The following is a 26,163-nucleotide window of genomic DNA, read 5'->3' on the forward strand; positions in this document are numbered from 1 at the left end:
ACAAAAAATACGACACAAATACTAGGTCTAATTCTCCCATGCTGTGAAGATTATGACTTCATTTTGGTACATTAAATGAAAGTAACAATATATTAACTCAAAATACAATTTTACCAATGCATTTAACGAACGTATAATGAAAAAATTATTTTTGAACTAGATTTTGTTAACCGACTATGTTACAAGAGTATAAATTTAAATTACTTTACTACAAGGGGCTTCTTCTAAATATTTTATAATTTATCTGAATCTCTCTGCCTTCTAATTTAAGAACAAAAATAAAAAATTGTTCACACTGGTCATATGCTAGTGTTTGATTAAGGTTGGGTTGGCTTCGCATCTCGTCCGAGTTAACCCGCGCATAACAATTTCGCTAAAACGAAAAATAAAGAAAGACCGGCGCATAATTTCATTTCACTTTCGGCAACAATTTTCATTTCATTTTTGCCGCCCTTTAATTTCTCCCTCCTCGATCTGTGCTACAGCTCACCGGTGAGCGCACACTGCTTAAACTGCGCACCACCCCTACTGCTTCTCTCTCTCTCTCCGACTGTGGAGCACACCACAGGAACTGAATTGGCAACTTCAACCGGTAGGTCTCTCCTTCTTCTCCAAGCTTTGCCTTTCATTTTCGTAAATTCAGGAGCAGTATAGTTCCGCAGTGCCTGAAATTTGAAACCCTAGAAGTAGAACTGTTTCTGAACTTCGAATTTTTGTTTTCGGTTTTCGCTGTTGATGCTAATTTAGTTTCATAGACTGGGAATAGCTAGGGTTTGAGTTCATATAGAACTTGTTAGTCTCTCTCTCTCTCTCACTCTTGGGTAGAAATGGAGGTCCGACCCGAGATGCTTGTGAGTTAGCCCTATGGAAATGGTAGGGATATTTTCAAATTTTTAAGCAAAATTGTATGGGATGGGGGCAAAGTACTTCCACCGTGCCAATACAGCAGTGATGCTGTGAAGTATTATTATTTGAGTTAAGTTTGGAATAATAATTGTCGACTTTTGAAGCAATTGCTTCCCGTTTGTGTGAAAATTACTTCCAGAATGCTAATTTGTGAAGCCACTAACTCAGGATTCCTTGGGTGTTTGCGTGCATTTCTGTGCTTGTTTGTCAACGTCCCCCTGTCGATTACTTTCCAGTAATAGTTGCTTAAGTTGCATTAGTATTCTGGTTTACGGCTTACAGGGAAATCCTTGAGTTGTTTACTTAGTATGGCTATCACTTATATTTTTCTTTTACATTTCCTCGAAGGTTGCTGATCTGGTGATTTCAATATGTACATAAAGCAGGTGAGTTTTGGTTATAGGTGAATTACTGTTAACCTTGTTTGTTCCCCGTGATATCTATAATTCTGTATTTAACTTTTGGAGATTTTCTACTATATTATTAATATGTGCCGTCCTGCAATTAGGTTATTATTGAAGGATTTAAGAGCTACAGGGAACAAGTTGCTACTGAGGCCTTCAGCCCAAAAGTTAATTGTGTTGGTAATTATATCTCCCTTTGAAATTGCATCTGATGAATTTTATGCTTTTTTTTTATTTTTTATTTTTATAAAGATAACTGATTGGATTAGCTTTTAAAATGGATAATGTAATTCAAACATTCAAAGTATTGAATTATGAGGTGATGATGTGTCATATTTCCATTTTGTTTGGTTTGCATAGTGATAGACATCGGATAATGATGTGCTGAAGTATCTTGTCTTGCTTCTTAAGGTGTGTGATGTAAAAAGGAGTTTTATGGTTGTCAACGAATGTTTAGCTTGCCGAGCTCATGGTGTATATGGAGGGAAAGCAAGAATAGCCATTTTGAGAATCTTAAATTTCCAATCAGGGTCTTTAAGCATTCCATGCTGCAGAACCTATCCTTTTGGATAACATGAGCCCTTCGTTTTGATTTTTCTGATATACCTTTGTGCAGCTTCACGGCATAAGATAAAATCCTGTGTACTAGAATTTTGAGGTCATTCAACCCAGATTGAAAAAACATTTGAGTCTTCAGTAGTTTTATTCATTTGTTACTTTTGCATTTCCTCTTGTAAAAGTATGCCTATACATATTGGAGATCTTCTCTTTGAAAATAAAAATGTCAATGGTACTTCTGTATCTGTATTTGCTGCTTTTTTAATTACGTTCTTTATCATCTTGCTTCTATATCTAATTCTGTGCTAATAAAATCCATTTCAATGATGTTTACTGCAGTTGGTGCCAATGGGTCTGGAAAGACGAACTTCTTCCATGGTAAGTATTAAGTCTGAGTGATTCTTGCAGTGGTTTTATTCCCTCAACCAGTATTTCTATGTTTCCTTTCAGAACTACTAACGTTGACTGATTTACATTTGTTGGATTCAAAATTTTTTATATAGCGATCCGGTTTGTCCTAAGTGACCTTTTCCAAAACCTTCGGAGCGAGGATAGGCATGCTCTACTCCATGTAGGTTTCTCTGAACATGTGTTTTTGTTTCAAGCTATTTTGTCAAACTAATTGCTTATTAAACAATTTTTATTTGCAATTCATGCTTCGTCATGATTGACCAGGAAGGTGCAGGGCACCAAGTATTATCTGCGTTTGTGGAGATTGTCTTTGATAACGCTGACAATAGAATCCCGGTAATATTTATTGATCATATCTCGTTAGTTATTTTCTGTAACTTATAGTTCTCTTTTAATAAAGTTATGTTTCATTATCATACCAAATTTGTTAGTTTCTTCCTTGTGGTACCCCTCCTTTTTATTTCCCAAGAAGAATTGCATCCTCTTGCAGTTCCTGTCCTCCCTCTCCCTTCTCTATCTCTCTTGCTCAGTACACATATATGGAAAATTTACTGCATGGTGCTGCTTCTAGCATTCAACCGAAATGTATCACTTTGAAAGTTAGTTATGACCACAATAGGAATGAATGGAAAGAAACAAGCAGATTTTTTAGGACAACGAAGGCAGTAGAAGGGAGGATATGTGGGATAATGTTCGGTTATGGTCATCTCTGTGGACTTCGGTTACTACAGAATTTAGAGATTTGTCTTTTTCAGAAATTTGGCGTAACTGGAATGTGGCTATTAGTTAGTTTTGTGTTGTTTTTATAGTTTCTAAATGTCTGGGTGATGGTGCTTTTTATCTTGTTTTGTTTGTGCCTTTGCGGACTTCTTGTCCGCTTTTGTATTTGTATTGTTTCTTTGCAATAAAAATTTGTTTCTCCTTCTTCTTCTTCTTCAAAAAAGTTAGTTATGAGTCTTCTGACATATACGTTTGTGTGCGAGTAGCTGTGCTTCTAGGCTCCCTAGTCACACCTTTTCCCCCCCTTGGTGTAGGGGTTGTGCAAAGATGACCACAATAGGAATGAACCATAATGTTTTGGCTTGCAACATTTAGAAAAAGTATATATAAATCAAGTTTGGAGTGTGTTCTACTATGCCCACCCACCTTTTTTATATTGATTTGCCATCTATATTTATAGTTATATGGTGGGTGGGAAAATAGGACAGTTGGGTGGGCATAACAACACTCTTTAGAGCTGACCAAGAGATTTTAGAGGGACAAAGCGACGCGGCTTGCTCTCCATTGTCTGTTAAGCTTCAGTCTTCATTGATGCTATTATGGAAAAGACCTCTATTTTGTCAAAGTTTGGAACTGTAGCAGTATTATGTCTCTACCTTGAGAAAGGTTTATCTGCAACAACAAAAAGCCTTATCCCACTAAGTGGGGTTGGCTGTTGAGAAAGGTTTATCTGAGGGGAAAAATATCTTGTCTGTAATAGAGGCATTGATTGGAAAGCTGCAATTAGTTAGCTCTATGGATTGATTGGAAAGATCTATCTTTTTAATTATTTGGCTTGATTGGAAAGCTGCAATAATACATGAACCATGTGTGTCTGCCAACATTGTGACTACCCCCAAAGTTAGGGCGATTTTATTTAAATTTGGGTAGGAATCGAAAATGATTTTTAATTTTTAGTGTATGGAACCATAAGCTCTTTTCCTTGGTTATGCCTTTGTCATTGGATTACTAAAATTATGGAGGACATATAGTTGGCCTTGTAATTTTCTTTTTGTTGTATTTTTCCCTTATCTTTTTGCTAATGTGTTGATGTACACTCATAGTATAGTGTCGATGTTGTAAGTTTCATGTTTTGTTTCAGAAGTGGACTCCTTGTTCACTATTTTATGCATTTTTTATCTCTGGAGAGCTTTGTTTCTCATAAAAAGTTGGGTGATTAAACCAATTGTTTGGCTTATCGTCCATACTTGAGAAGGCAAATATCAAATTTGCACATCGAGTATTCTAAGCCTTGTATCTTGATACGTAAAATTGCTCCACTTTGGCAAGTTTCAAATTACCTCTGTTTTCAGTTGATGTTTATGTTTGTCCAAGTACACACATGCACAAGTAGGGATATTGTATGTGTTGATTATTGTTCATTTTCACAGCTTCAGCTTACTTCACCTCTTTAACACCAATTGAGGCATTTACCTTGCTTTCTTTTATGGGTTATATCTCTTTCAACTTTTGCACCACTTCTTGATAGGTTGATAAGGAGGAAGTGCGCTTGCGAAGAACCATTGGTTTGAAGAAGGATGAGTATTTCTTGGATGGAAAGCATATCACGTGAGTGCATATATTTTTGGGAAAATGTTAATGTGCTGTGTATTACGGGAGTTTTATTATTAGATCCTCTCCCATTGTTTCTGTTGAATGAAGCATGATAACACTAATTTCAGGAAAACGGAGGTTATGAATTTACTGGAAAGTGCTGGGTTCTCTCGCTCCAATCCTTATTATGTTGTGCAGCAAGGAAAGGTATGATTTTCTACTTGTTTGGACATCGTATTTTTACCTGACAGAGTTCATTGTTATATATTAAGAATAGTTGAGATTGATGCACTTTTTTTTAATTACATTTTGTTGACTTTATCATAGATAGCATCCTTGACACTGATGAAAGACTCTGAACGGCTGGATTTGCTGAAGGAAATTGGTGGTACTCGAGTGTATGAGGAGAGGCGCCGAGAAAGCTTGAAAATTATGCAGGAAACTGGCAAGTCATTATTGAATTATTTGTTTACGGTTATTATATATACTTTCTTACAAGCTCTTCTCTTTTTGTTAAATCAGGAAACAAAATAAAACAGATAGTTCAAGTTGTTCAGTACTTGGATGAGAGATTAAAGGAGTTGGATGAAGAGAAAGAGGAACTAAGACAGTATCAGCAATTTGACAAGCAGCGGAAATCTTTAGAATACACTATTTATGACAAGGAACTTCAGGATGCTCGCCAAAAGTTGGCAGAGGTTAGTCAATGTTAGATGCTAGGCCATATAAAAGGTTTGCATAAGTTTTTTTCTCATTGCTCTTGAGAAGTGTTATTTATTTATTTATTTTGAAAAGAAAGAATTTTATTAAAATTCGAAGCAATTACAGAGTGTGACTGAGTTGTGCACAATTTTAAAATGGAGCCTATAGTACAGAATCGGACATCTCAAATAGAGCTAAATTACAAAAACCTCCAAACTTGAAACCCAAACTCATTTCAGATGCGTCATTATAGAAAAGTGAGAATAAACCCCAAACTCATTTGAAGCTGACACCCAAAGAGCTGCCAAGTATCTAATTCGGTCCCCTTTTTTGTCTACTTCAGGACCCTTGAATCAATGTTAACTCTACCACCTCTGAATTAAAAATTCCTTCCAATTACCAATTTTAAAGCCACCCTTTCCACCTTCTCCACCACTGGATCTCGAAACTCTGCTCTTGGCCTGCCCCCAAGTGGTTCTGGAATCATAATTAGGTAGCATATGCAATTGTCATTACATATATTGTTGTAACCTGTGGACATGTTTGATGTTCAGCGCATGTCTGAATAATAAATAGCTCTCCTTGAAGTGTTTGTGCTACTCAATGATAAATCTCACTCTACATCTTTAAAGTGATGAACGATGGTGTTATGGTAACTATTCCGTTTAGAAACTTTGAATGGTAAAAAACTCCAGTTTTGATTATAAAAAAAGTAATCTAAAATTGAAGAGCCAAAAGAACAATGTCCCAGAGATATATATATATATATATGGACACATCTTGTGTCCTAAGTCCTAACTCTCTTTCTGATCTGACTGCAGAAACATGCGCAATGCTGACCTTTATGCCTAAACATATACTTTTTCACCTTGATTCAGGTAGAAGATGCTAGAAATAAGGTTTCTGAAACTTCAACAAAGATGTATAATACTGTGCTGGATGCCCATGAAAAGTCTAAGGAACTGGACAAGATTTTGAAAGATCTGACAAAAGAGCTTCAAACTTTAGATAAGGAAAAAGAAGCAATAGAAAAGCGAAGGACAGAAGCAATAAAGAAGCGCACAGAGCTTCAGCTTGATGTCAACGATTTGGAGGAGAAGAAAACTGGAAATACCCGTGCCAAAGTAAATATTCAAATTGTGTTACCTGCATTGTTTTTATTTATTTTTTATTTTGTATTTTTGCATCAGTTTTCTTCTTTCTAGTCATAGGAGGGACATGAATGATGCATTTGTTGATCTTTACATGCTTCCAGGAAGATGCTATGAAACAGCTGCTAAGTCTGCAGAAAGAAATTACGGATTCAGAGGAAGAACTTAAGAAAATAAATCCTCTGTATGATAATCAAGTCAAGATGGAAATGGAGATAACAAAAGGGTATGTTGATATAATATTAGATAATCTTCTTATTTCTATCCCAGTTACAATATATAATTTAATTCTAGTCATGAGAAAATATTGATTTTTCTTTTGATTGGTGGAAAAAATAGGTAGAGGAGGATTATGTCGACTAATTAATAAATCATAATTTGTCTTGTAGATGTTAAATAAATCTCCATTTTTCTGATGAATCTTTTTGAAACAGCATCTTTTATACTTTAAACAAACAAGGAGTTACTTAAGATTCATGTGCAGCTTTAGCTCATATACAAAAATCAATTTGTTCATCTAGTCTTTATGTTATGGACGAATTGTTTTTCTTGCACACTAAAACAATGCCCTTATTACGTCTGCTCGCTACGCAGTGATGATAGGCTATTAAGTTTAATTTGGCCCAGGTAACATTATAGAACAGTTTCAAGTCTAGTAGAAAGTTTTAAGTGTAAAGAGGAGCAATTGGAACTTGCTGATTAGGAATAGGCCTTGTTTGGGTAACCCGTGGCTGGTGGTGGTGATTCCCTCATGAGCAGGATTTATAGTGGTTCTGTTATTCAAATTTCAAAGTTTGGTTTGCATTCTTGAGGGTAACATTTTAGGACTGTGAGTCAGGTAAGTTTCATAGTCCTTGGGAAATTCATTTCTCAGGATTTTTGTCTTCCCCTGTATTGGAGGGCATACATCAAAGATAGTCTGAGTTTTAGAAATTATAGAAAAGTCTCTTTAAATACTGGAATATATTTGGACCTTTGAGAAGTCTTGGCATATTTGCTAGTATATTATCTCACAATTGGTTCTTTTGGAATATAGAATAATGGAACGCGAGAAGCAGCTTAGCATACTGTACCAAAAACAAGGCCGTGCCACCCAGTTTTCAAGTAAAGCTGCTCGTGACAAATGGCTCCAAAAGGAAATTGATGATCTTGAGCGAGTTCTTTCTTCAAATTTGGCACAGGTATGGTCGTTTCTGTTTCAAGTGTATATTTAAAGGGCTCAAAAGGAAATTGATGATCTTGAATGGTTTTTCTTCAAACTTGGCACATGAATATTTAAATGGTTTCTTTTTTAAGCGTATGTTGTACCTTCTATGTCATATCAGGGCGTAGTTGAAGTACTTCGTAAGTCCATATGGTACTTTAGTATGTATTTCTTAATTCCAACTACTTGAAGTAGAATTGTATGCAGGTTAGTTTTCCATTTTTCCCCAATGATTGTTTCTTTAATTTTTTTGTGTAGATTCATATACATACGGATTCAATTAATATCCTCTTTTCTTGGATTCAAATATTTCACCTTGTTCGACCAAAATAAAATTATTTCACTTTGAATTCACGTCATTTCTCAAAACTTTCTTTGAATTAGACGTATTTGAAAAGAGAGAGGTAGATGGCACACTGCGTAAGACTGAATAAATCAAAGTGAGCCTACCTCCTTTACATTGAAACACTTTTTTTAACCTTCCAACCGCTTCTCTATTTTTTCCACAATTAAATCCCAGAAATTATCTGCATGTGGATCACATAGCAGAGTGCCCAAATATTTCACAGGTCAACTGACCACCCTAACACTAAGACATTTCTGTTTTTTGTTAATCTTGCTCCTTCATTTTTGTGTTGCTAAGGATCCTATGGGGTGGTTTGGGTGGTTTTATTGTTGCTCTGTAGTTATGTTGTATGATTTGCTGTTCTGCTCTGCTTAGACTGCCTTGGTTGGGCGTTTAGTCTTGTGGCTTTTGGTTCACTTTTGATTCGGCATGTGACTTGACATTCCTCCTGCTACACCTTATGTCCGTAGTGCTTAATTTTCTAGTCATTCATAACATTTATAAACTATGTATAAATTTTTACTTTAATCTATTTTTTGCTTTTGTATGTTCCAGGAGCAAAAACTCAAGGTTGAAATTGCACGGCTTGATGCTGAGTTGAGCGACCGGGATGTCTACATTGAGTCTCGAAGAACTGAGATTGCTACTATTGAATCTCTCATCTCTCAGTCACATGATGGGTTCAATCATCACAAGACACAGAGGGACAAGCTGCAGGACGAACGCAAGTATGAGTCTTTTGAACTTAATATTATATGAATTTGTTACAATTATTCCAATATGAAAATATTTTTTGTTAGGTCCCTGTGGAGGAAAGAAACTGAACTTTCTGCTGAAATTGAGAAGCTGAGAGCAGAAGTTGAAAAGGCTGAAAAGAGCCTTGATCATGCAACTCCGGGTGTGAGTAATTGCTTTCTTTACCTTTTGTAGCTTCTGCTATGCTAAACATGGCTGTCATTTGTGTGAAACTTAGAGTGATTGAATTATTATTATTATAAACGTCGATAGATATGTAAACATAAAAATGTATAAAATTTCATATATACAATAATATATTCTCAGGGATCACAAAGCAAATCTTGTGAGGGATCAGAACACAAACTAAAATATTCAATATTATATATGTATATATTTGCGCTGATTTACTGAAAATATTTTTGTATTTAAATGAAGTTGCAAACACAGTGCATATCTAATAAGGCATCAATATTCCTAGCTTACAATTTGGGGGTTTGATGCTAGAACTTTTTTCAAAACCTCATGGATCTTTGAGATATAATGACTTTGAACTTCCAAAGCCTTAAAGGTTATTTTGTTGGAAAAGAGTGCAAAAAAAATCCAACTTATTTTTCTCTGTCAATAACTGCAGAAAAGAATTAGTATTTATTGTTTGCATTATGATTCCACTTGTTCTGTTTTGTTGTGTTGTGTTGTGTTGTGATTATGTATTTTATTATGATTGTAACTTATCTATTGGTGCATCTTCAAATTATGAGTTTTTTTCTTTTTTGTTCTTTCTTTTCCATGTTTAAGAATAGTTGTATATTCAAGATCTTTAGGCAGTACTATATGTAACATTTCACCTTTCCTCTCTGTTTTTGTCTAATACTTTCAGGATGTGAGGAGAGGGCTAAATTCTGTTCGTAAGATTTGCAGAGAGTATAACATTCGTGGGGTATTTGGTCCTATCATTGAGTTGCTTGATTGTGACGAAAAGTTTTTTACTGCCGTTGAAGTAACTGCTGGGAACAGGTACTCAAAGTTTCATAAGGGTTCTACCCCCATTCTTTTAGGTGTTCCTACATTTACCAAATGTTGTTATGATCTGTTAGCTATTGCTTTTATTGTTTCTTTGCACTTTTAGTTCTATTAATTGATTTTCGGTTCTTTCTGAACAGCTTGTTTCACGTTGTGGTTGAGAATGACGAAATATCAACCCAGATAATTAGGCACCTTAATTCATTGAAAGGTGGACGTGTTACGTTTATCCCCCTCAATAGGGTGAAGGCTCCACGGGTCACTTATCCACAGAATTCAGATGTGGTTCCTCTGTTAAAGAAATTAAAATTTGCTCCGAACTATACCCCGGCATTTTCCCAGGTTAGTTTTTACATCTTAGAAATCATTGGTTATTGGGTCAATGTCAGATTCATGATATCATTTTGGTAGTTGAGCTATGTTGGTCAAAACCTTGGTTGTAACTGATTTTGCAATTATTGCATCAAAAGTGGACCTTTTTTTGTTTGTGTGTTGTTTTTGTATAAATACATGCATATATACATATTTATTATTTATATGTATCTTCTATCTTAAGTTGGGGATCACTTTTATTTTACTCCAGTAGAACCATTGTGTTACTCACGAAAAGACGGGCAAAAGAACCCCATTGTACACGAAGTACAGATTTACAAATGTAGTGTAATAAACTCTAATACCAACAACTATCTGTATGTCTAACATGAAACTACTCAAGGGGAGGACTAAAATCTTAATTACTTAAGCATAACAGTAATGGTTCATTTGATTTTGCATACGGAATAAACTTGGAACTCACCTATGCTTGGGATTTATGCAAATGACACATTGATTTACTTGTCTGGGTTAAAAAACATGGCAATTAAATATTTAATAGCAAAATTGTAGTGGTGCATTTGTATGTAATGCTCTCTTCATAGGGTGAATGATGAAAACATGATTGAATATACAAGTTTGAAAATTCATTGGTATACCTTCTTAAGTTGGTTCACTTTAGGATTATGTGTTCTCTACAAGGTATGGTGGTTTCTGTATGTTCATATTGTATTTTAGCATTCTTGAATTAATGCTTCTAACAATGTTGAGAATGACCTGTCATCATTTTATGTTCTTAACTTAGGTATTTGCAAGAACAGTTGTTTGTCGAGACCTTGATGTGGCTACAAGGGTTGCTCGTAATGATGGTCTAGACTGCATTACTTTGGAAGGTTTAGATAGAGATCGAGACTTACTCTTGCGTTATTTGTTGCAGAGTTTTATTTTTATTAGTTTTAATGCCTTGACAAGTCACCATGTATTCTCTAACAGGTGACCAAGTCAGCAAGAAGGGGGGTATGACGGGAGGATTTTATGACCATAGACGATCAAAATTGAAGTTTATGCATATAATAATGCAGAATACGAAATCTATTAACATGAAGGAAGAAGAGCTGGAGAAAGTGAAGAAAATGCTTGAAGATATCCTTTTGGAAAATGATTTCATATACATGCAGAGCAGTAGCTTTTTTGCTATAACTTTAATTTACTTTCACTATAAAAGAAGGTTTTCGGGCTACCTAATTGCAAGGGTGAAACAAAAACATCTTGATTGAAAGTAGAAGTTTGCTGCTGACATGGATTTTGTTAATATTTAGATAAAGAGGTAAACCTTGGATTCTTTAATCTTGTCTGCGTGAGTGATTTGCGATCATATGCACTTCATAAGCTGAGCATTGGTTTGACACAAATGGTTTTAATCACTTTCCGCCAGAACTTCTATTCTTGTTTTCTGGAAATTTTGATAAATCCAATTTGAACTGATTGATTATAACAAAAAATTCCTAAATGGATTTGACTGAGTTGTGTCCGGTATGTTAATTGGTTTGAAGCCCTTGAATCTGTACAGCCCCCTATCTGGTTACTAAAGCCAATGAAAAATCTGACGAAAGATAATCAGAGGCCCCTGCCTGAGTTAATGTTACTGTCTTAATTGCCTAAATTGGAGAAGGGTTTGAAAAGGAAATTGAATAAAAATGACCAGTATCAAGCAGGTAATCCTTTTGTGTGTCATTGTCTAAATATTTTTTGAGCATTCCAGTTAGTTTGATATATTTAGATTGCGTAGGTGTTTTGTTTTTAGAGTGGGGTGTTGTTTGTTTCTATTCCTTTGTTTTTTGTTCTTGTCATTTACCCTGTTTTTGTTGTTGACTTTTCCTGTTGGTTTTGGGTTGCTTTCGTGGACTTCTGGTTCACTTGATTGTACTTCTCATTTCTCTCTTGGTGATATACTCTTTATGTCTATCTGAAAAATATAGCCTTGTTTTTACTAAATTTACCTCACAGATAGACAGAAGTATTACAGAACTCGTAACTGAACAGCAGAAAATTGATGCTAAGCGGGCCCATGACAAATCAGAACTGGAACAACTTAAGCAGGACATTGCTAATGCTAATAAGCAGAAGAATCTGATTTCCAAAGCCTGTGGGAATAAGGTATTTTTGGCATTTGAGATGACATGTTCCAGTGCCTGTAGGAGTTTAAATTATCTGTTGTGTGTGCTTATATTCTTCCCTCTTGACCGTAGAAAAAATCACTGGCGGATGTGGAGACTCAAATTACTCAGCTTAGAGCCAGTATGGCCATGAAGAGAGCGGAAATGGGCACAGATCTCATTGATCATTTATCCCCAGATGAGAAGGATCTTCTTTCAAGATTAAACCCTGAAATAGCAGATCTTAAAGAGAAGCTTATTTCTTGCAAGACGGATCGTTTTGAGGTTATTCAAATATAGTTGATTAGTATTTAGAGTATTACTGTGTAACTGTGTCCTTATTTGCATCTCCTTCTACTCCTCACGTGCATATATAGACTGAAACAAGAAAGGCTGAGCTGGAAACTAATTTAACCACAAACCTTGAGAGGCGGAGGCAAGAACTAGAAGCCATAATATCTTCTGTGGAGACTGAGAATTATAATGGTGAAGCTGAAATTAAGTTTCAAGAACTTAATGATGCTGAATTATTGGTTAAAGATGCAACAGAGCAGCTCAAAAGTGAGGCATTGATCAACTGTTTTTGAAATGCCCATTCTGAAGTTTTGAGTTTTGTTTTGTGTTTTAACTACAGTTTTGTTCATCAGGAGTTTCTGAAAGTATAGATAGCCAGTCAAAGCAGCTTAAGAGAATTAAAGATGAAAAGACTGCGTTAAAGGTAAGGTGGTTATATTATTAGATTCTAAATGTGTGTTGCCGCTGCTAAGATGAATACTTGTGGCTGCAGACTTTGGAAGACAAGTATGAGAGGACACTTCAGGATGAAGCCAAAGAGTTAGAGCAACTGTTGAGTAAAAGAAATGTGTTTCTTGCAAAACAAGAAGAATACTCAAAGAAAATCAGGGAACTGGGTCCATTGTCATCGGATGCTTTTGAAGCGTATTGCTCCATACTTTGAATTATTTTACGGAATAATTAATGTCAATGTCTGGATCTTGTTTAGGTCCAAATTCTCATAATCTATTTGGGTATTATCTAGGTTTTCTATTTGTTGAAATCATTTGCACCTTGAGATCTTTTACCACTTCTCCTGCCAAGATTTGAATCTAAGAACAACTGTTTCCCACCTGCCGTGTTACTTGAGCTCAAGTCCTATTTACTTAGTAATTCAACCTGTGTGATGACAGTCCATCATTGATGCATGCATTGGCTAGATTCTTATTTATTTGTTCTTATGTCGAGATGCAACACCGTTGGTAGGTTCGTATTTATTTGTTCTCTTCTGCTTGAAATGGTAGGTATAAGCGAAGGGGCATCAAAGATTTGCATAAAGCGCTGCATAGATGCAATGAACAACTGCAACAGTTTAGTCATGTCAACAAGAAAGCACTTGATCAGTATGTAAATTTTACTGAGCAACGAGAAGAGCTCCAGAAGAGGCAAGCTGAGCTGAAAGCGGGTGATCAGGTATCAATTCACTGTCAGATCTCTTGTATTGAGTTGGTTTTTTCTTTTAAAGATTGGCTAAGATTAGGTTGTCTTGCCATTTATTCGTGTTTATTTCAATTTTTGCAGAAAATTGATGAACTTATAAAGGTTTTGGATCAAAGGAAAGATGAATCAATAGAACGTACTTTTAAAGGTGTTGCTAGGCACTTCCGAGAAGTTTTCTCAGAACTTGTGCAAGGTGGCCATGGGCACCTTGTTATGATGAAGAAAAAGGTTTATTGCTGAACTTGAACTCTTCAGGTTTTCCTCTTTGGAGTCAATCCTGATATGCGTGGACATAGCTTGATGCTTTGTGTTTATTGGTTCATTATCAGCTGAAAGAATGTACTATTACTGCATCTCTGTTAGCTGAGGCGCCAGAGATGCTTGACACTCTGTCCCATCTAAATGTTCGTTCAGAAAAAATACAGTTTCTTTCTCCATTAAAAAGATAATTAAAAATGGTTTCTATTCCTGGATTTGTTGTCAAAAGAGCCTAGACACAACTAGATTGGCTTGAGTATGTAGGATTGTCTTCTTGAATGTTGCCTTCATTTTAGACATTTAGTTAAAATTCTAATGATTCTACTTGAATCTGGGTATCAAAATCTGCAGGATGGTCACCATGATGATGATGATCAGGATGAGGATGGACCACGTGATGCGGATTTGGAGGGAAGAGTCGAGAAATATATTGGTGTAAAAGTGAAGGCACGTATTTTCTGTTGTTCCTTTTACTAAAAAGTTAAACCGAGAGCTAATAATTATTTGTGATTGAGAGCTAATAAATATTTGTGATATTAAGTGGCAAGCAACCCCATGGGGTTAGTCCTGTGGTAGGGCTGGTAGAATAAGTGCCCCAGAAAGCATAGGTCTCGAGTTGGATTAGCCACAGATGTGTATACTCCTGTGGGGCCACCTCCCATTGTTTGTCCCACCCATTTGGTTTGCGGGTCTGCATGTGCCCTTGGGATCTGTGGTTCAGAGATTTAGATACCTTAAATTATAATTGATTTGGCAAAATTATATGCTCCCTCTGAGACTGGGAATTGAATCCAGCCTCAGGTACAAAATTGTTAAAATTGAAAAGAATAGAAAAAAAATAGATGTAATAGCGTTTTCAGTAAGGTTGTATTTATTTTTAAATTCTTTTTTTTTTCTTTTGGCAGGTTTCTTTCACTGGACAAGGGGAGACTCAGTCCATGAAGCAGTTGTCTGGAGGTCAGAAAACTGTTGTTGCGCTAACGCTTATTTTTGCCATCCAGCGATGTGATCCTGCCCCATTTTATCTTTTTGATGAAATAGATGCAGCACTTGATCCTCAGTACAGAACCGCTGTTGGAAGTATCCTTTATATTGTATTTTGTTTTCTGTTTTTCTTTCTGCTCAAATGAAAACGTTTTCACCAGGCGTTCAAATATTATGTTCGTTTGTCAGCCAACAGGTTCCTAGATCTCCTAAAGTAACTGTGCATGCTTGTTTTATTAGGGAACACGCTATGTTCATGACACAGATTGTAGGTTCTGATGTCCTGCACGCCAATGGAGCAAAAGTTGGTTAAGGGATGAATGACTATTATATGTCCCCTCTTCTAGTTCTACCAATAGCTTTGATCATTCTTTCCGACTCCCTTAGATCAAAAGTTGGTTAAGCTGCCACATGTAGATAACCTAGAGATGGAAGGAAAGCCGCCTTAAATTTCTTTTAATTAACAGATTGATTTATCTGTGACCATGATAAAACCCTAGAAAAACAAAACCAAAGTAAGAATACTTAGTGATACAGCTCTTAAAGCTAACCTGTAGCAGGTATCAAGTCACAAGGGTAGACATGGAAAATACTCGTACAGCCTCTTACTATGCATTTCCTTTTGACATTTCTATGTTGGAAGTTTCATTTGCCATACAACTTCCTTAATTACCTGTTGATAGATATGATCCGACGACTGGCAGACATGGCAAACACTCAATTTATAACCACAACATTCCGGCCAGAGCTTGTGAAAGTTTCTGACAAGATATATGCTGTTGAACATAAAAACAGGGTGAGCCGTGTCAACGTTGTATCAAAGGATGATGCATTGGATTTCATCGAGCGCGACCAGTCTCACAATGCGGAGTAAAGGTTAGAACAACTTTTGTATTTTCGTTTTTGTAATATATTTTTTCATGAAGTTGATTAGGTTCTTTAGGGCAGAAGTTCCAGGTCATGATTTTTAAAACCAGAGACAATGGACAAGGAAAAAGGCCCTTGAGGAGGTTTTGTCATTGTAGATGAACGGCTGCAGGGTCATTATTTTACTGTTATATTACCAGCTTCGTTTTGGAATTGAACGATGTTTTTTTTTCTTTTGGTCCGTCCAGCATGGTTCAATAACAGGAATGACGGAGGAGCAGTCTGCGTTTTGGTAAATTGACACACTGATGGAGGGAGATCTTGTACAAAGTATGTTTGCTTCTGTATATGCTCAAGTCTAGATACTGAAGAACCATTAGCTTCATCCATTGACAATTTCCTTGTAAGATTGTATTGCTCGTAAGAAGGAACCATTAGCACGTAATACTTTTAATCCATAACATGGTATGCCACTATGAACCATGAGAATAAGTATATATGTATAATATTAAGGAATTTACGTTGTCTGCTGGTTTCGTTTTGTTTCCCTTTGGAAGGTCTACATAATGCTTAGTTGATGCGATGTATTTGGTTGGACACAGTTCATTTTTTGGTCTCTGGTTCTAGCACAAGACAACTCAACTCTTACAAACTTTCAATTGCACAAAATAAAACATGCAAATTCTGTTTGCGCATATCGTGCTTTTGATGTTTGTACTTGTGTTTGTGTTTGGACGAGGGACTTTAAATATCGAAGAACTTTGGATTTGAGTAGCGTGCTGCCAATGAATTACTCAAGCTCTATAAAACCGCGTTTAGAACAGTAGAAAGGCACTAAACAAGTACATTAAGGTGCCGTTTGAAATTTTATTGTCTGCATTATCAGCTACACCATCTTACTACCAGACTGTTTTACATCCAACGGCTGGTAACAGCTTGCTTATTCGTACAAAAACGAAACAAATAGCAAGATAAGGGAAAGGAAAAGAGCGATGAGCTTGCCAATAGGGAGCTGATCTACACTCAGGTCATTGGAAGCCTTCCGGTGAATCCATAATCTCCGAAGAGAGCATCGGTAATTGCCTGGTCTTCCTTCAGTTCCGCCGGCCATGCTGCTGCGAGGGCATCAACCGGTGAAGTTAATGGCTCAACCACAACAGGGCTCCAAGAGACAACGATAACGACACGCTTGACCACGATGCTTGAGATGATCTAGGAGCAGCCGCTCTGACACCATGTTAAAGTTTGTGAGAATTTCTTAAATGACTATGATTCCTTTTAGTGAGGAATCTATAATTGATGTTCTTCTATACAAATTAGGAATGTAGCAACCCAATGCATCATTTAAAGCAACACTTGTAAAGTTTTATTGCCACGTTGTGTCCCCTACCAATAATGTAATGCCAAGTGTAAGATTTTCTTTACATAGCATTGCATTATTAGACTAGGAAGTCACACTGATGGTGAACCCGTTTTAAGTAAGTTCATCTGCTAATTTAACAATTACTTACGAGTTTGCCGAAGTTGAGTTGGCGTTAGGTTGAGTTGTAAGTCCAAAACCATAGGGAAAGAGGGGATCATAATCTTTGTCACCAACATTCATAGGGAGCTGATCTACTCTCTTGAACCATGTCCTAGCAAGCTTTCCGGTGAATCCATAGTCACCATATAGAACATCAGCGATTCCTTGGCCTTCTGTTCCGGGGAGCCACGCAGCCACGAGAGCATCGATCGACGAAATGTAGGGCTCCATCACAATCGGACGCCCAGATACTACGATCACAACACACTTGACTGCTCCACATATGTTTTTTATAACGCTCGGACCTGGTTCTATCATTGTCAAATTTGAATCGTCCCCTTTCGTCTCAGCGTAGGGGAGCTCACCAACAGCAACCACAGCGTAATCGAACTTACCTAACGTGACAAGTTCAAGATCGGGATTTACACTGTAGAAAATTTCTGTGGTCTCGTTAACTGCTTTTGTGATGGCACCTAGTATTGTGGTTCCTGTTTCGAATACAAAGGTAAACATTTTGTTTCCAACTATATAGTATTAATGTAAAGCACGTCTACCGAGTGAGAGAACAGTTCAGTTTGAAAAGCATAACATGTATTTTTGGTTATCAAATTTGACCGCATGTCATCTTTTAACTATTCTGCCACTCAGCATTGTTACGTCACGTACATACCAACAGTATGGTTGTTGCCACTTACTCCTTGCCAAGTGAGACTCCAACCCCCACATTGATAGCCCAAATTGTTGGCATGGGTTCCAGCAACAAGGATCCTTTTGGCCGTTCTTGGGAGTGGCAGCATTGGTGCATCATTTGGGGTTTTTCCATTCTTCAGAAGAACGAGTGACTTCCTCACAGCTTCCCTTCCCAAATCTCTGTGTGCCTGGCATCCAAGCCAGGGAATATATTCGTAACTTGCCATCGGCTTTTCGAACAGACCCATCATGAACTTGAGAGACAGTATTCTCCTAACTGCATCATCGATACGGCTCATTGGGATTCGATTCTCATTGACATGGTTGGTTAGAAATTTGACGAAGAAAGTATAATTGTGGGGAATCATGATCTGAAAAACAATATGATGTGGTGCAGTTACAGTACCAACATTCATGTATATTGTGCATTGATAACATGGAAGCTGAAGATATATAGCAACTGACCATGTCAAGACCAGCTTGAATGCTAAGAAGTAGCGAGTTCGAATAATTCGTCATGGGTGGATTCGAAATTTTGTCAACACCCAGCCAGTCAGAGATGACAACACCCTGCAAAATTAACAACATGCCGCATCATTGATGATAGCGTTACTGCCATCTGTGTCCCATTTTATCGGATAAATGAAACATTGTTACGTCATTTGATGAACATATTTGGATACCCCAGCTGTAGTTGAACTTTACAGTTTGGTTGTACCTTACCTTAAAGTTAAGGGTGTCCTTGAGATATTTGGTGATGAGTTCGTAGTTAGCGTGCATCTTGACTCCGTTCCAGCTGGAGTAGGACACCATGACAGTGGACACACCCTTGGCTATGCTCTCGATATAACCAGGCATGTGAATTTCGAACAATCCTTGCCAATCAATTACAGTGTTGTTCTCGTTGATGCCGTTGGTGGTGCCGCCATCTCCCACAAAGTGCTTCGCAGAGGCCGCCACCTTATCCCTATATATACATACATCATGATGAAGAAATTAATGGGATGAGGAAAAATGCATGGTAGTAAGACTTAGCATTCATGAATGAACACAGTAGTAGAACAATACTAGTCCAACTTACGGTCCACCAACGTAAGGAACACCCTTTGGTGAACCAGCTGGAATTTCACCTTGCAATCCAATCACTAATTCGGACATTTGTTTTACGATACTGGGATCCTCGCTGTAACTCTCGTAACACCTACCCCATCTCGGATCTCTGCAGACCTGTTCATTGTACATGTTCATTCAAGTGGTCTGATTATCTGAGAATAAAGGTGATTCCAATCGCTCGCAAAATATTGCAACTTGAACGCCAAATTGTTCAAGGAATGGATAGCATTACCGCGACGCATGGTGCAAATGTATACTGAATGCCAGTAGCTCTAACTTCAAGAGCAGTTGCAGCACCAATCCTCCTGATAAGTTCTCGATCCCTGAAATTGTCATATAAAAGCACCCAAATGAACACTACTAGCGCAAGTGCAAGCGGAGGAGGTTGAGGAAATGAGTTAGGACTAGGATAGGTTGATGATTAAATTCCTTTCAACGAATAATTTTCGGGTTGTTCTTTATCAAAGAATAATGACTTGCCTGGTAGCTCCAAGTCCAACATTATGCGGGAAGATTGTGGCCTTGAACACATTGTTGTGGCCATGAACCGCATCAATGCCGTAAATCATAGGGATTCCAAGCCGAGTTGCAAGTGACCAATTCTGAAACCTGTTGATCATGTCGACCCAATCTTGCGTAGTAGCCTGTGTTCGTGGCACACTCTCCCCGCCACTAAGAATGCTGCCTATATTGTACTCCTTCATGACCTCAGCTGTGATATTGCCACGGTCTACTTGTGCCATCTGACCGATCTTTTCTTCTAGCATCATTCGGGCTAGAAGGTCCTCTACCCGATCATTAATACTATATTTAGGGTTCTTGTATTTCATGTCCTCTTCTTCTCCCTCTGTCATTTCTGTCCAGCAGCAAAGGCATAAAAGTCCCACTAAGAGGATTGATGAACTCGGCTTTATCATCCTCGATCAGAAACTACTTCGATTAAATTAAACCTGTACACGTTAAACAGATCAAGTTTAACCTGTTCTAAGTATACATTCGAACTCTGAAAAGAAAAGAGAGTAAACTAGGAAACAGCATTCCTTTTTATTGGAAAATAAAACTTACAAAAAAAAAAAAAAAAAAAAAAAGAGAAAGATGACTCATCGCGGAAGCCGTATATTTATAGGAAGTCTGGAAAGAAAAGAGAGTAAAGAATCAGCCTAGAAAAATAGTATACCAGATCAATATTAATAGAACGAGTGAGCCAACTAATGTTGGAAATTTGGCAATATACAAAACAAGAGAATGTGAATGTATGTGATGCAACACGAATCGACTGATGTGGTATATTTATAGGAATAATTGTCGTTAAGTTGTAAAGGTTCAAGGCATTGCTTATAAGATGGAGCTATTTGCGGCCGTCCGATGCATTCCTCAGTCCCCGTAGGAGTGGGCATGTAACGCTATTTGCACTCTCTTACACTAATATTATTTATTCGAAATAAACAAAAGACTGTTAGACGCTTGGATTCAATTCAAATTCAACTAGATAGCGAGATTCATGACTGTATTTTCAAATTCAAGTTCGCAGCAGCTGTTGGATAGGCTGTTAGAGTATATATAATGAACCGTCATGAAGATTCCGAGCAACTTCAACCCACATCCATTCGTGTATTCCGAGTTTTTCAGGACAACCGAAAAGAATGTTTACTTATGATAAAAACTTGGACAAAAAGAAAGCTGTTGGCCGCCTACATGTTATCGAGCTTGGTTGATAGTATACTCTTTGCTTATTGATTATTTGAAGTCCTTAGTCGTGTTGCTACGAATGCGACGGAGTTTGCTTATTGTTGAGCATGGCCAACTTCTCTAGTGAGATTTTTATCTTCCTGTATTTCCGCAGCTCATGCGGCTGATTAACTCTCTCTTTCTCTCTAATATAGAAGAAATAAAAAAACATTGAACATATAATTTAAATTCCGAAGGGGTTGAGTTATTAATCCAGAAAATGACAAGTAGAACAAAGAGAGAGCTAGAACAAGTTTTAACTAAGATGACTGATCAACTGGATCGGTTGTAAGTCCAAAACCGAAGGGAAAGAGGGGATCGTAATGTGCATCACCAACATTCATAGGGAGTTGATCTACTGTCTTGAACCATGTCCTAGGAAGCTTTCCTGTGAATCCATAATCTCCAAAAAGAACATCACTCACTCCTTGGCCTTCAGTTCCCGGAAGCCATGCAGCCACAAGCGCATCAATCGAGGAAACGTAGGGCTCAATCACAACAGGACGGCCAGAGACAACGACAACCACGCATTTGACTCCACCGCAAACATTGGTGATGGTGCTTGGACCTGGTTCCGCAATGGTCAAATTCAAGCTATCCCCGTTGGTCTCAGCATAAGGGGGCTCCCCAACGGCAACGATGGCATAGGAAAAGTTATTAGACTTGACAAAATCAGCATCAGGGTTTTCGCTGAACATAATTTCTGTGCTGGGATCAACTGCAGCTGTGATGGCGCTTAGGATGGTGGTTCCTGTATGCACATAAAATATTTCAGTTACAATAATATGATCGATGTTTAAATTAATTAAGTATACTCGTATGAGTAGAAATTATATCCAAGCGGTTAAGAGCATTGTCCTTGCACCCGAAATCCTATTTTTGATTCCTCTTTCCTCACTATCGCTCATATAAAAAAAAAAAGAAAAACAATTATAAGTACATACGAACCAGCAGTGTTGTTGTTGCCGGTAAGTCCTTGCCACGTGAGACTCCAACCTCCACACTGATAGCCCAAGTTGTTGGCATGAGTTCCAGCAACTAGGATCCTTTTCGCCTTCTTAGAGAGCGGTAGAACTGGTGCATCTGCATTTTCCCCATTCTTCAGCAGCACAAGCGACTTCCTGACTGCTTCGCGTGCCAGATCTCTATGAGTCTGCACATTATTAAGCACACATAGGTACACATTTTCATATTACTTGATTATGCTTATTTTTTGTTTAAAAACAATTTAGCATATCTGATCAAGAGTACTAACCTGGCTTCCAAGCTTGTCAACAAAACTCTGATCAGCCAACGGGTTCTCAAACAAACCCATCACAAACTTGACTCTCAAAATTCTCTTGACGGCATCATCAATACGGCTCATGGGGATTAATTTGTTGTTGACATGGGTTGTTACAATATCAATGAACTCGGTGTGATTGAACGGAACCATGACCTAAAAATAAACCAACATACAGCTTCAGTATCATAAAAGTGAACCAAACCACTCGAACAAAATTACCATTTACATATCTTGGTCTAAGATTTGAGTAACTAACCATGTCAATGCCAGCTTGAATACCAGCAAGAACAGAGTTTGGATAATCCGAATGGGGCGGATAGGTAATTTTATCAACACCCTGCCAGTCAGAGATGACAAAACCCTGAAATTTGAACAATCACACTAGTTAATAGAGTTAGTTCATTCATTTTCCAGTATATATATATATAGCCAGTGTTTCCAATTAATGTAGTGCAATTTCAAAGTTAATTAATGTACCCTGAACTTAAGGGTATCCTTAAGAAATTTGGTGACAAGCTCGTGATTGGCATGCATCTTCTTCCCGTTCACACTCGAGTAGGACACCATGATTGTTGAGACACCCTTGATGATAGAATGGTAGTAACCAGGCATATGAATGCTCAGCAATCCATGCCTATCAATCACTGTGTTGTTCTCATTGATGCCCTTGACCGTTCCGCCATCTCCAACAAAGTGCTTTGCACAGGCGGCTACCTTGTCCCTATATAATATCACCAACAAGTTCTTCATATCAGGAATTCCTAGTTTACTCTAAACCTAGAAGTACTAACATAATCAACGAAATCATGGCATTGTCAATTTTACCACATATTGTGATGAAACAACATCAACTTAAAATTCGACAACTATGATCACACCTGAACTAAGTTATATATGTTTTCTTTTTGTTTCAAACTGTATTTATTAATACCTACTCCGATCAGTAACTAGGTAGCGTGGTAACAAAGCTGAGTCGAGGATATTTGATTTTTCTAAGCAGAAGTACGTACAACATATACTTGATCAACTTACTTTCCACCAACATAAGGAACGCCCCTTCTTAAACCAGCTGGAGGTTCACCTTGCAATCCGAGTATGATATCAGTCATTTGTTCTACTATTGCAGGATCCTCGCTATAACTCTCATAACACCTACCCCATCTCGGATCTCTGCAGACCTAGTGTCCAGTACATTAGGGTTAAAGATTAATTTTAATATGAATTAGTGATCATTAATAAGAGATGAACATCAATCCAACTACTACAAAAAAATATACAACTTCCCAAAATTGTTCAGTTATTTGATAGCATACCGCAATGCATGGTGCAAATACATAATTGATGCCAGTAGCTCTAACTTCAAGAGCAGTTGCAGCACCAATATTCTTCACTAGTTCCGGATCCCTACAAGATCAGCAAATCGTCAAACAAATTAAAGAACTTAAGTAGCTGGTAAAAACATAGTTTTCCAAGGTAGCTATGAATATGTATGTTGAATACTTGCACATGCCTGGTAGCTCCAAGTCCGACATTATGTGGGAAAATTGTTGCCCTATAAACATTATTGTGGCCATGAACCGCATCAATGCCATAAATCATCGGGATTCCAAGCCGGCTTGAAAGTGAACCATTTTGAAACTCATTGAACATTTTGATCCAGTCCTGTGGACTGGCCTGTAGCCGCGGCACACTCCCTCCACCACTCAGTATACTGCCTAATGAGAAGTCCCTCATGATGTCAGCTGTGACATTGGCACGATGCAGTTGCGTCATCTGACCAATCTTTTCAGCTAGCTTCATTCGACCCATAAGGTCCTTTATACGATGATTTATGGGCTGTTTGGGGTCCTTGTATGCCATGTACTCCGCCTCTGCTTGTGCCGTGCCTCCCAAGCAGCACAAGCACAAAAGTCCGACCAAGAGGACTAACGACCTTGCCTTCATCGTTACTATCTAGTCAAACCTGTACAGGTAACATTGTTTCAGATTGATTGCGTGGAAATTAAAACTGAACGAAAATTAAAACACGAAAAGAAGTACCGAAAGTTTGAAAAAGGATTTCGGAGAATTTGCAGACCTTTCAAGAGAGGAGAGGAGGTGAATTATGAAAAAAAGATAGAGTGTAACGCTGGCTGAGGAAGCAGTGCTTGTGCACTGGGGTATATTTATAGCAGGAATTTAGTTAAAGATTTAAGTTTTGGATTAGCAAAAGAATCTGGATAGAATTAGATATGTATTAGGATAAGAACCGAAACCAGGTCTTATCAAATCATCTCATTAGTTTTATTTAGTAGAGATTCTGTAGAGAATGTGTTTCTAAAATTGTCTTGCAGTTGAAGAAAATCTTACCAGATTAAGTAATGGGTTTATCATCGATTTTGGTTTTAATTAGAAGATATCTCACTTGCTCATTCGAAACATCTACCAATTTCGCAATGACACGTCTATTTTTTTAACATCTCATAATCTATTGTTTTTTGTTGAGTTTAATTAAATCTTTAAAATATTCATCACGTTTTCTGAGATGAAGAACTTGAAATAAGGTCTCATAGTTCAGGAATTTTAGTTTGTATAATAATTGCATTAGACACCTCTGAATTATTAAATTCTACACACAACCTCACCTTAAGATTTATAGAGTTGAGATTGTTCGTTGCAAAACAGACACTACTGGCTTGAGAAGTGGTGTTGTTTCTCAGTTGTCAGGTTTCATACTTTGGCCTTCAAATAAGCTTAGTGAAATTTTTGATTCGTTGATTATCAGGCGTGTCACCGTTGATTTCTTCCAAGGGCGGAGCCACTTCGTACTTAGATGACCTTTGTGAACTTTTAATGATTCCCATTAAAATATTATGTATTAATGTTCTAATTGATTGATATTCTTGCTAGTGTAACTTGATTTTGCTGGGTTTTATTTACAGGAAGCTAAACAGAAGCAAAGCAAAGACAGAAGAAGCTGAAACGAAAGTTTTCTTTTTCTTGTTCTCTCATGCAAAAAGTTTTGCAGAGGAATATTTCTACTACATCATAAAATGAGCACTAACTCTCCTTTACATTAATTGATGGCCTTAGCTTTAGGACCACACAAAAACACTACATTTAATCTTAGTCACTCATCTACCTAATTACATGGATCAAACAACACATGGCACTCATGGCCTTACATCTTTTTTTTTACTGTACACTTGGCAAATATGCTCAAGTGAATACACACATTAAACTCATCTTATTTCTAATACTCAATCAGCTAGAGACTTATAATTCAACACTCCCCTTTAAGTTTTGAGCTGATTTCACTCCAAGCATGCTCCTGAGATAATTGAACCGATCTTTAGGCAGAGGTTTTGTGAAAATATCAGCAAGTTGCTCATTAGTTGGACAGTACACCAGATCAATGATGCCATCCTTCAGTGCATCCTTGATGAAATGGTATCTTCTGTTAATGTGTTTGGTCTTTTGATGGAACACAGAGTTCTTAGTGATTGCAATTGCTGAGGTGTTGTCACAGTGCACTGGAGTGGCTTCGGTTTGAAATTCACCAAAGTCTTCAAGAACAAATCTCAACCAAATGGCTTGAGTAGTTGCTTTTGAAACACTGATGTACTCTGCTTTTGTGGTGGAAAGAGCTACACAATTTTGCTTCACTGATGCCCATGAGAATACTCCACTGCCAAAGGAGAAGGCATAACCAGAAGTACTTTTACTGTCCTCAATTGATCCACTCCAGTCACTGTCACAGAACCCAATTAACATTGAGTTCTTACCCTTCACATATTCCAGACCATAATCTAGTGTGCCTTTGATGTATCTTAGCACTCTTTTAGCAGTTCCAACATGCTTACTGGTAGGGCAATGCATAAATCTGGCTAACAGACTGGATGCATACGTAATATCAGGCCTGGTTGCAGTGAGATATAGGAGACTTCCCACCATACTTCTGTATAACTCTTCACTTGCTGCACCACTTCCATCATCCGTGGTTAACTTCTCAGTTGCAACCA

The 26,163-nt window shown here is 37.4% G+C and overlaps 4 protein-coding genes across 4 annotated transcripts; 1 reads left to right on the forward strand and 3 right to left on the reverse strand.

Moving 5' to 3' along the window:
* Positions 1–325: 325 nt before the first annotated feature.
* LOC103958103 (structural maintenance of chromosomes protein 3) lies at positions 326–16,351 on the forward strand. Its single transcript, XM_048571256.1, has 30 exons — positions 326–592; positions 1,254–1,292; positions 1,415–1,490; positions 2,208–2,246; positions 2,372–2,439; positions 2,544–2,615; positions 4,528–4,607; positions 4,721–4,799; positions 4,920–5,037; positions 5,115–5,290; positions 6,173–6,418; positions 6,550–6,671; positions 7,482–7,626; positions 8,551–8,723; positions 8,796–8,895; positions 9,611–9,747; positions 9,894–10,095; positions 10,871–10,958; positions 11,059–11,208; positions 12,071–12,222; positions 12,315–12,506; positions 12,599–12,782; positions 12,869–12,939; positions 13,009–13,160; positions 13,520–13,688; positions 13,797–13,943; positions 14,325–14,420; positions 14,879–15,053; positions 15,641–15,833; positions 16,073–16,351. Exons 2-29 carry the CDS (start codon positions 1,278–1,280, stop codon positions 15,829–15,831), a joined length of 3,615 nt encoding a protein of 1,204 aa, XP_048427213.1. The 5' UTR covers positions 326–592; positions 1,254–1,277; the 3' UTR covers positions 15,832–15,833; positions 16,073–16,351.
* A 145-nt stretch (positions 16,352–16,496) lies between these two features.
* Positions 16,497–20,417, reverse strand: LOC103958352 (beta-glucosidase BoGH3B-like). Its single transcript, XM_048571257.1, has 8 exons — positions 19,630–20,417; positions 19,382–19,472; positions 19,118–19,263; positions 18,760–19,003; positions 18,502–18,606; positions 18,017–18,407; positions 17,336–17,834; positions 16,497–17,051 (listed from the first exon to the last, which is right to left on the reverse strand). The coding sequence occupies exons 1-8, from the start codon at positions 20,064–20,066 to the stop codon at positions 16,964–16,966; spliced, it is 2,001 nt and encodes a 666-aa protein (XP_048427214.1). The 5' UTR covers positions 20,067–20,417; the 3' UTR covers positions 16,497–16,963.
* A 720-nt stretch (positions 20,418–21,137) lies between these two features.
* Positions 21,138–21,575, reverse strand: LOC125471155 (periplasmic beta-glucosidase-like). Its single transcript, XM_048571274.1, has one exon. The coding sequence runs from the start codon at positions 21,573–21,575 to the stop codon at positions 21,138–21,140; it is 438 nt and encodes a 145-aa protein (XP_048427231.1).
* On the reverse strand, positions 21,530–24,022 carry LOC103958118 (beta-glucosidase BoGH3B-like). The gene is made up of 7 exons (XM_048571299.1): positions 23,673–24,022; positions 23,476–23,566; positions 23,195–23,340; positions 22,640–22,883; positions 22,419–22,523; positions 22,133–22,315; positions 21,530–22,030 (listed from the first exon to the last, which is right to left on the reverse strand). The coding sequence occupies exons 1-7, from the start codon at positions 24,020–24,022 to the stop codon at positions 21,782–21,784; spliced, it is 1,368 nt and encodes a 455-aa protein (XP_048427256.1). The 3' UTR covers positions 21,530–21,781.
* Between the last annotated feature and the right edge of the window lie 2,141 nt (positions 24,023–26,163).

The sequence above is a fragment of a genome, unplaced genomic scaffold, assembly GCF_019419815.1.
Source record: "Pyrus x bretschneideri cultivar Hongxiangsu unplaced genomic scaffold, Pyrus_bretschneideri_v1 Contig58, whole genome shotgun sequence".
In the NCBI taxonomy this organism is placed as follows: Eukaryota; Viridiplantae; Streptophyta; class Magnoliopsida; order Rosales; family Rosaceae; genus Pyrus; species Pyrus x bretschneideri.

Bases quoted from the DNA above. Each gene is read 5' to 3' on its own strand.
- LOC103958103 (XM_048571256.1), top strand. The intron at 8,896-9,610 runs GTGAGTAATTGC...TAATACTTTCAG, and splicing joins TTGATCATGCAACTCCGGGT to GATGTGAGGAGAGGGCTAAA. The intron at 10,959-11,058 runs GTTTAGATAGAG...ATTCTCTAACAG, and splicing joins AGACTGCATTACTTTGGAAG to GTGACCAAGTCAGCAAGAAG.
- LOC103958352 (XM_048571257.1), bottom strand. From the start codon at position 20,066: ATGATAAAGCCGAGTTCATCAATCCTCTTAGTGGGACTTTTATGCCTT. The intron at 19,473-19,629 runs GCAAGTCATTAT...TGACAATTTCAG, and splicing joins GTTGGACTTGGAGCTACCAG to GGATCGAGAACTTATCAGGA. The intron at 19,264-19,381 runs GTAATGCTATCC...TACAATGAACAG, and splicing joins CATTTGCACCATGCGTCGCG to GTCTGCAGAGATCCGAGATG.
- LOC125471155 (XM_048571274.1), bottom strand. From the start codon at position 21,575: ATGTTCAGCGAAAACCCTGATGCTGATTTTGTCAAGTCTAATAACTTT.
- LOC103958118 (XM_048571299.1), bottom strand. From the start codon at position 24,022: ATGGCATACAAGGACCCCAAACAGCCCATAAATCATCGTATAAAGGAC. The intron at 22,884-23,194 runs GTAAGTTGATCA...GATATTATATAG, and splicing joins GTTCCTTATGTTGGTGGAAA to GGACAAGGTAGCCGCCTGTG. The intron at 22,031-22,132 runs GTTAGTACTCTT...AATAATGTGCAG, and splicing joins TTGACAAGCTTGGAAGCCAG to ACTCATAGAGATCTGGCACG.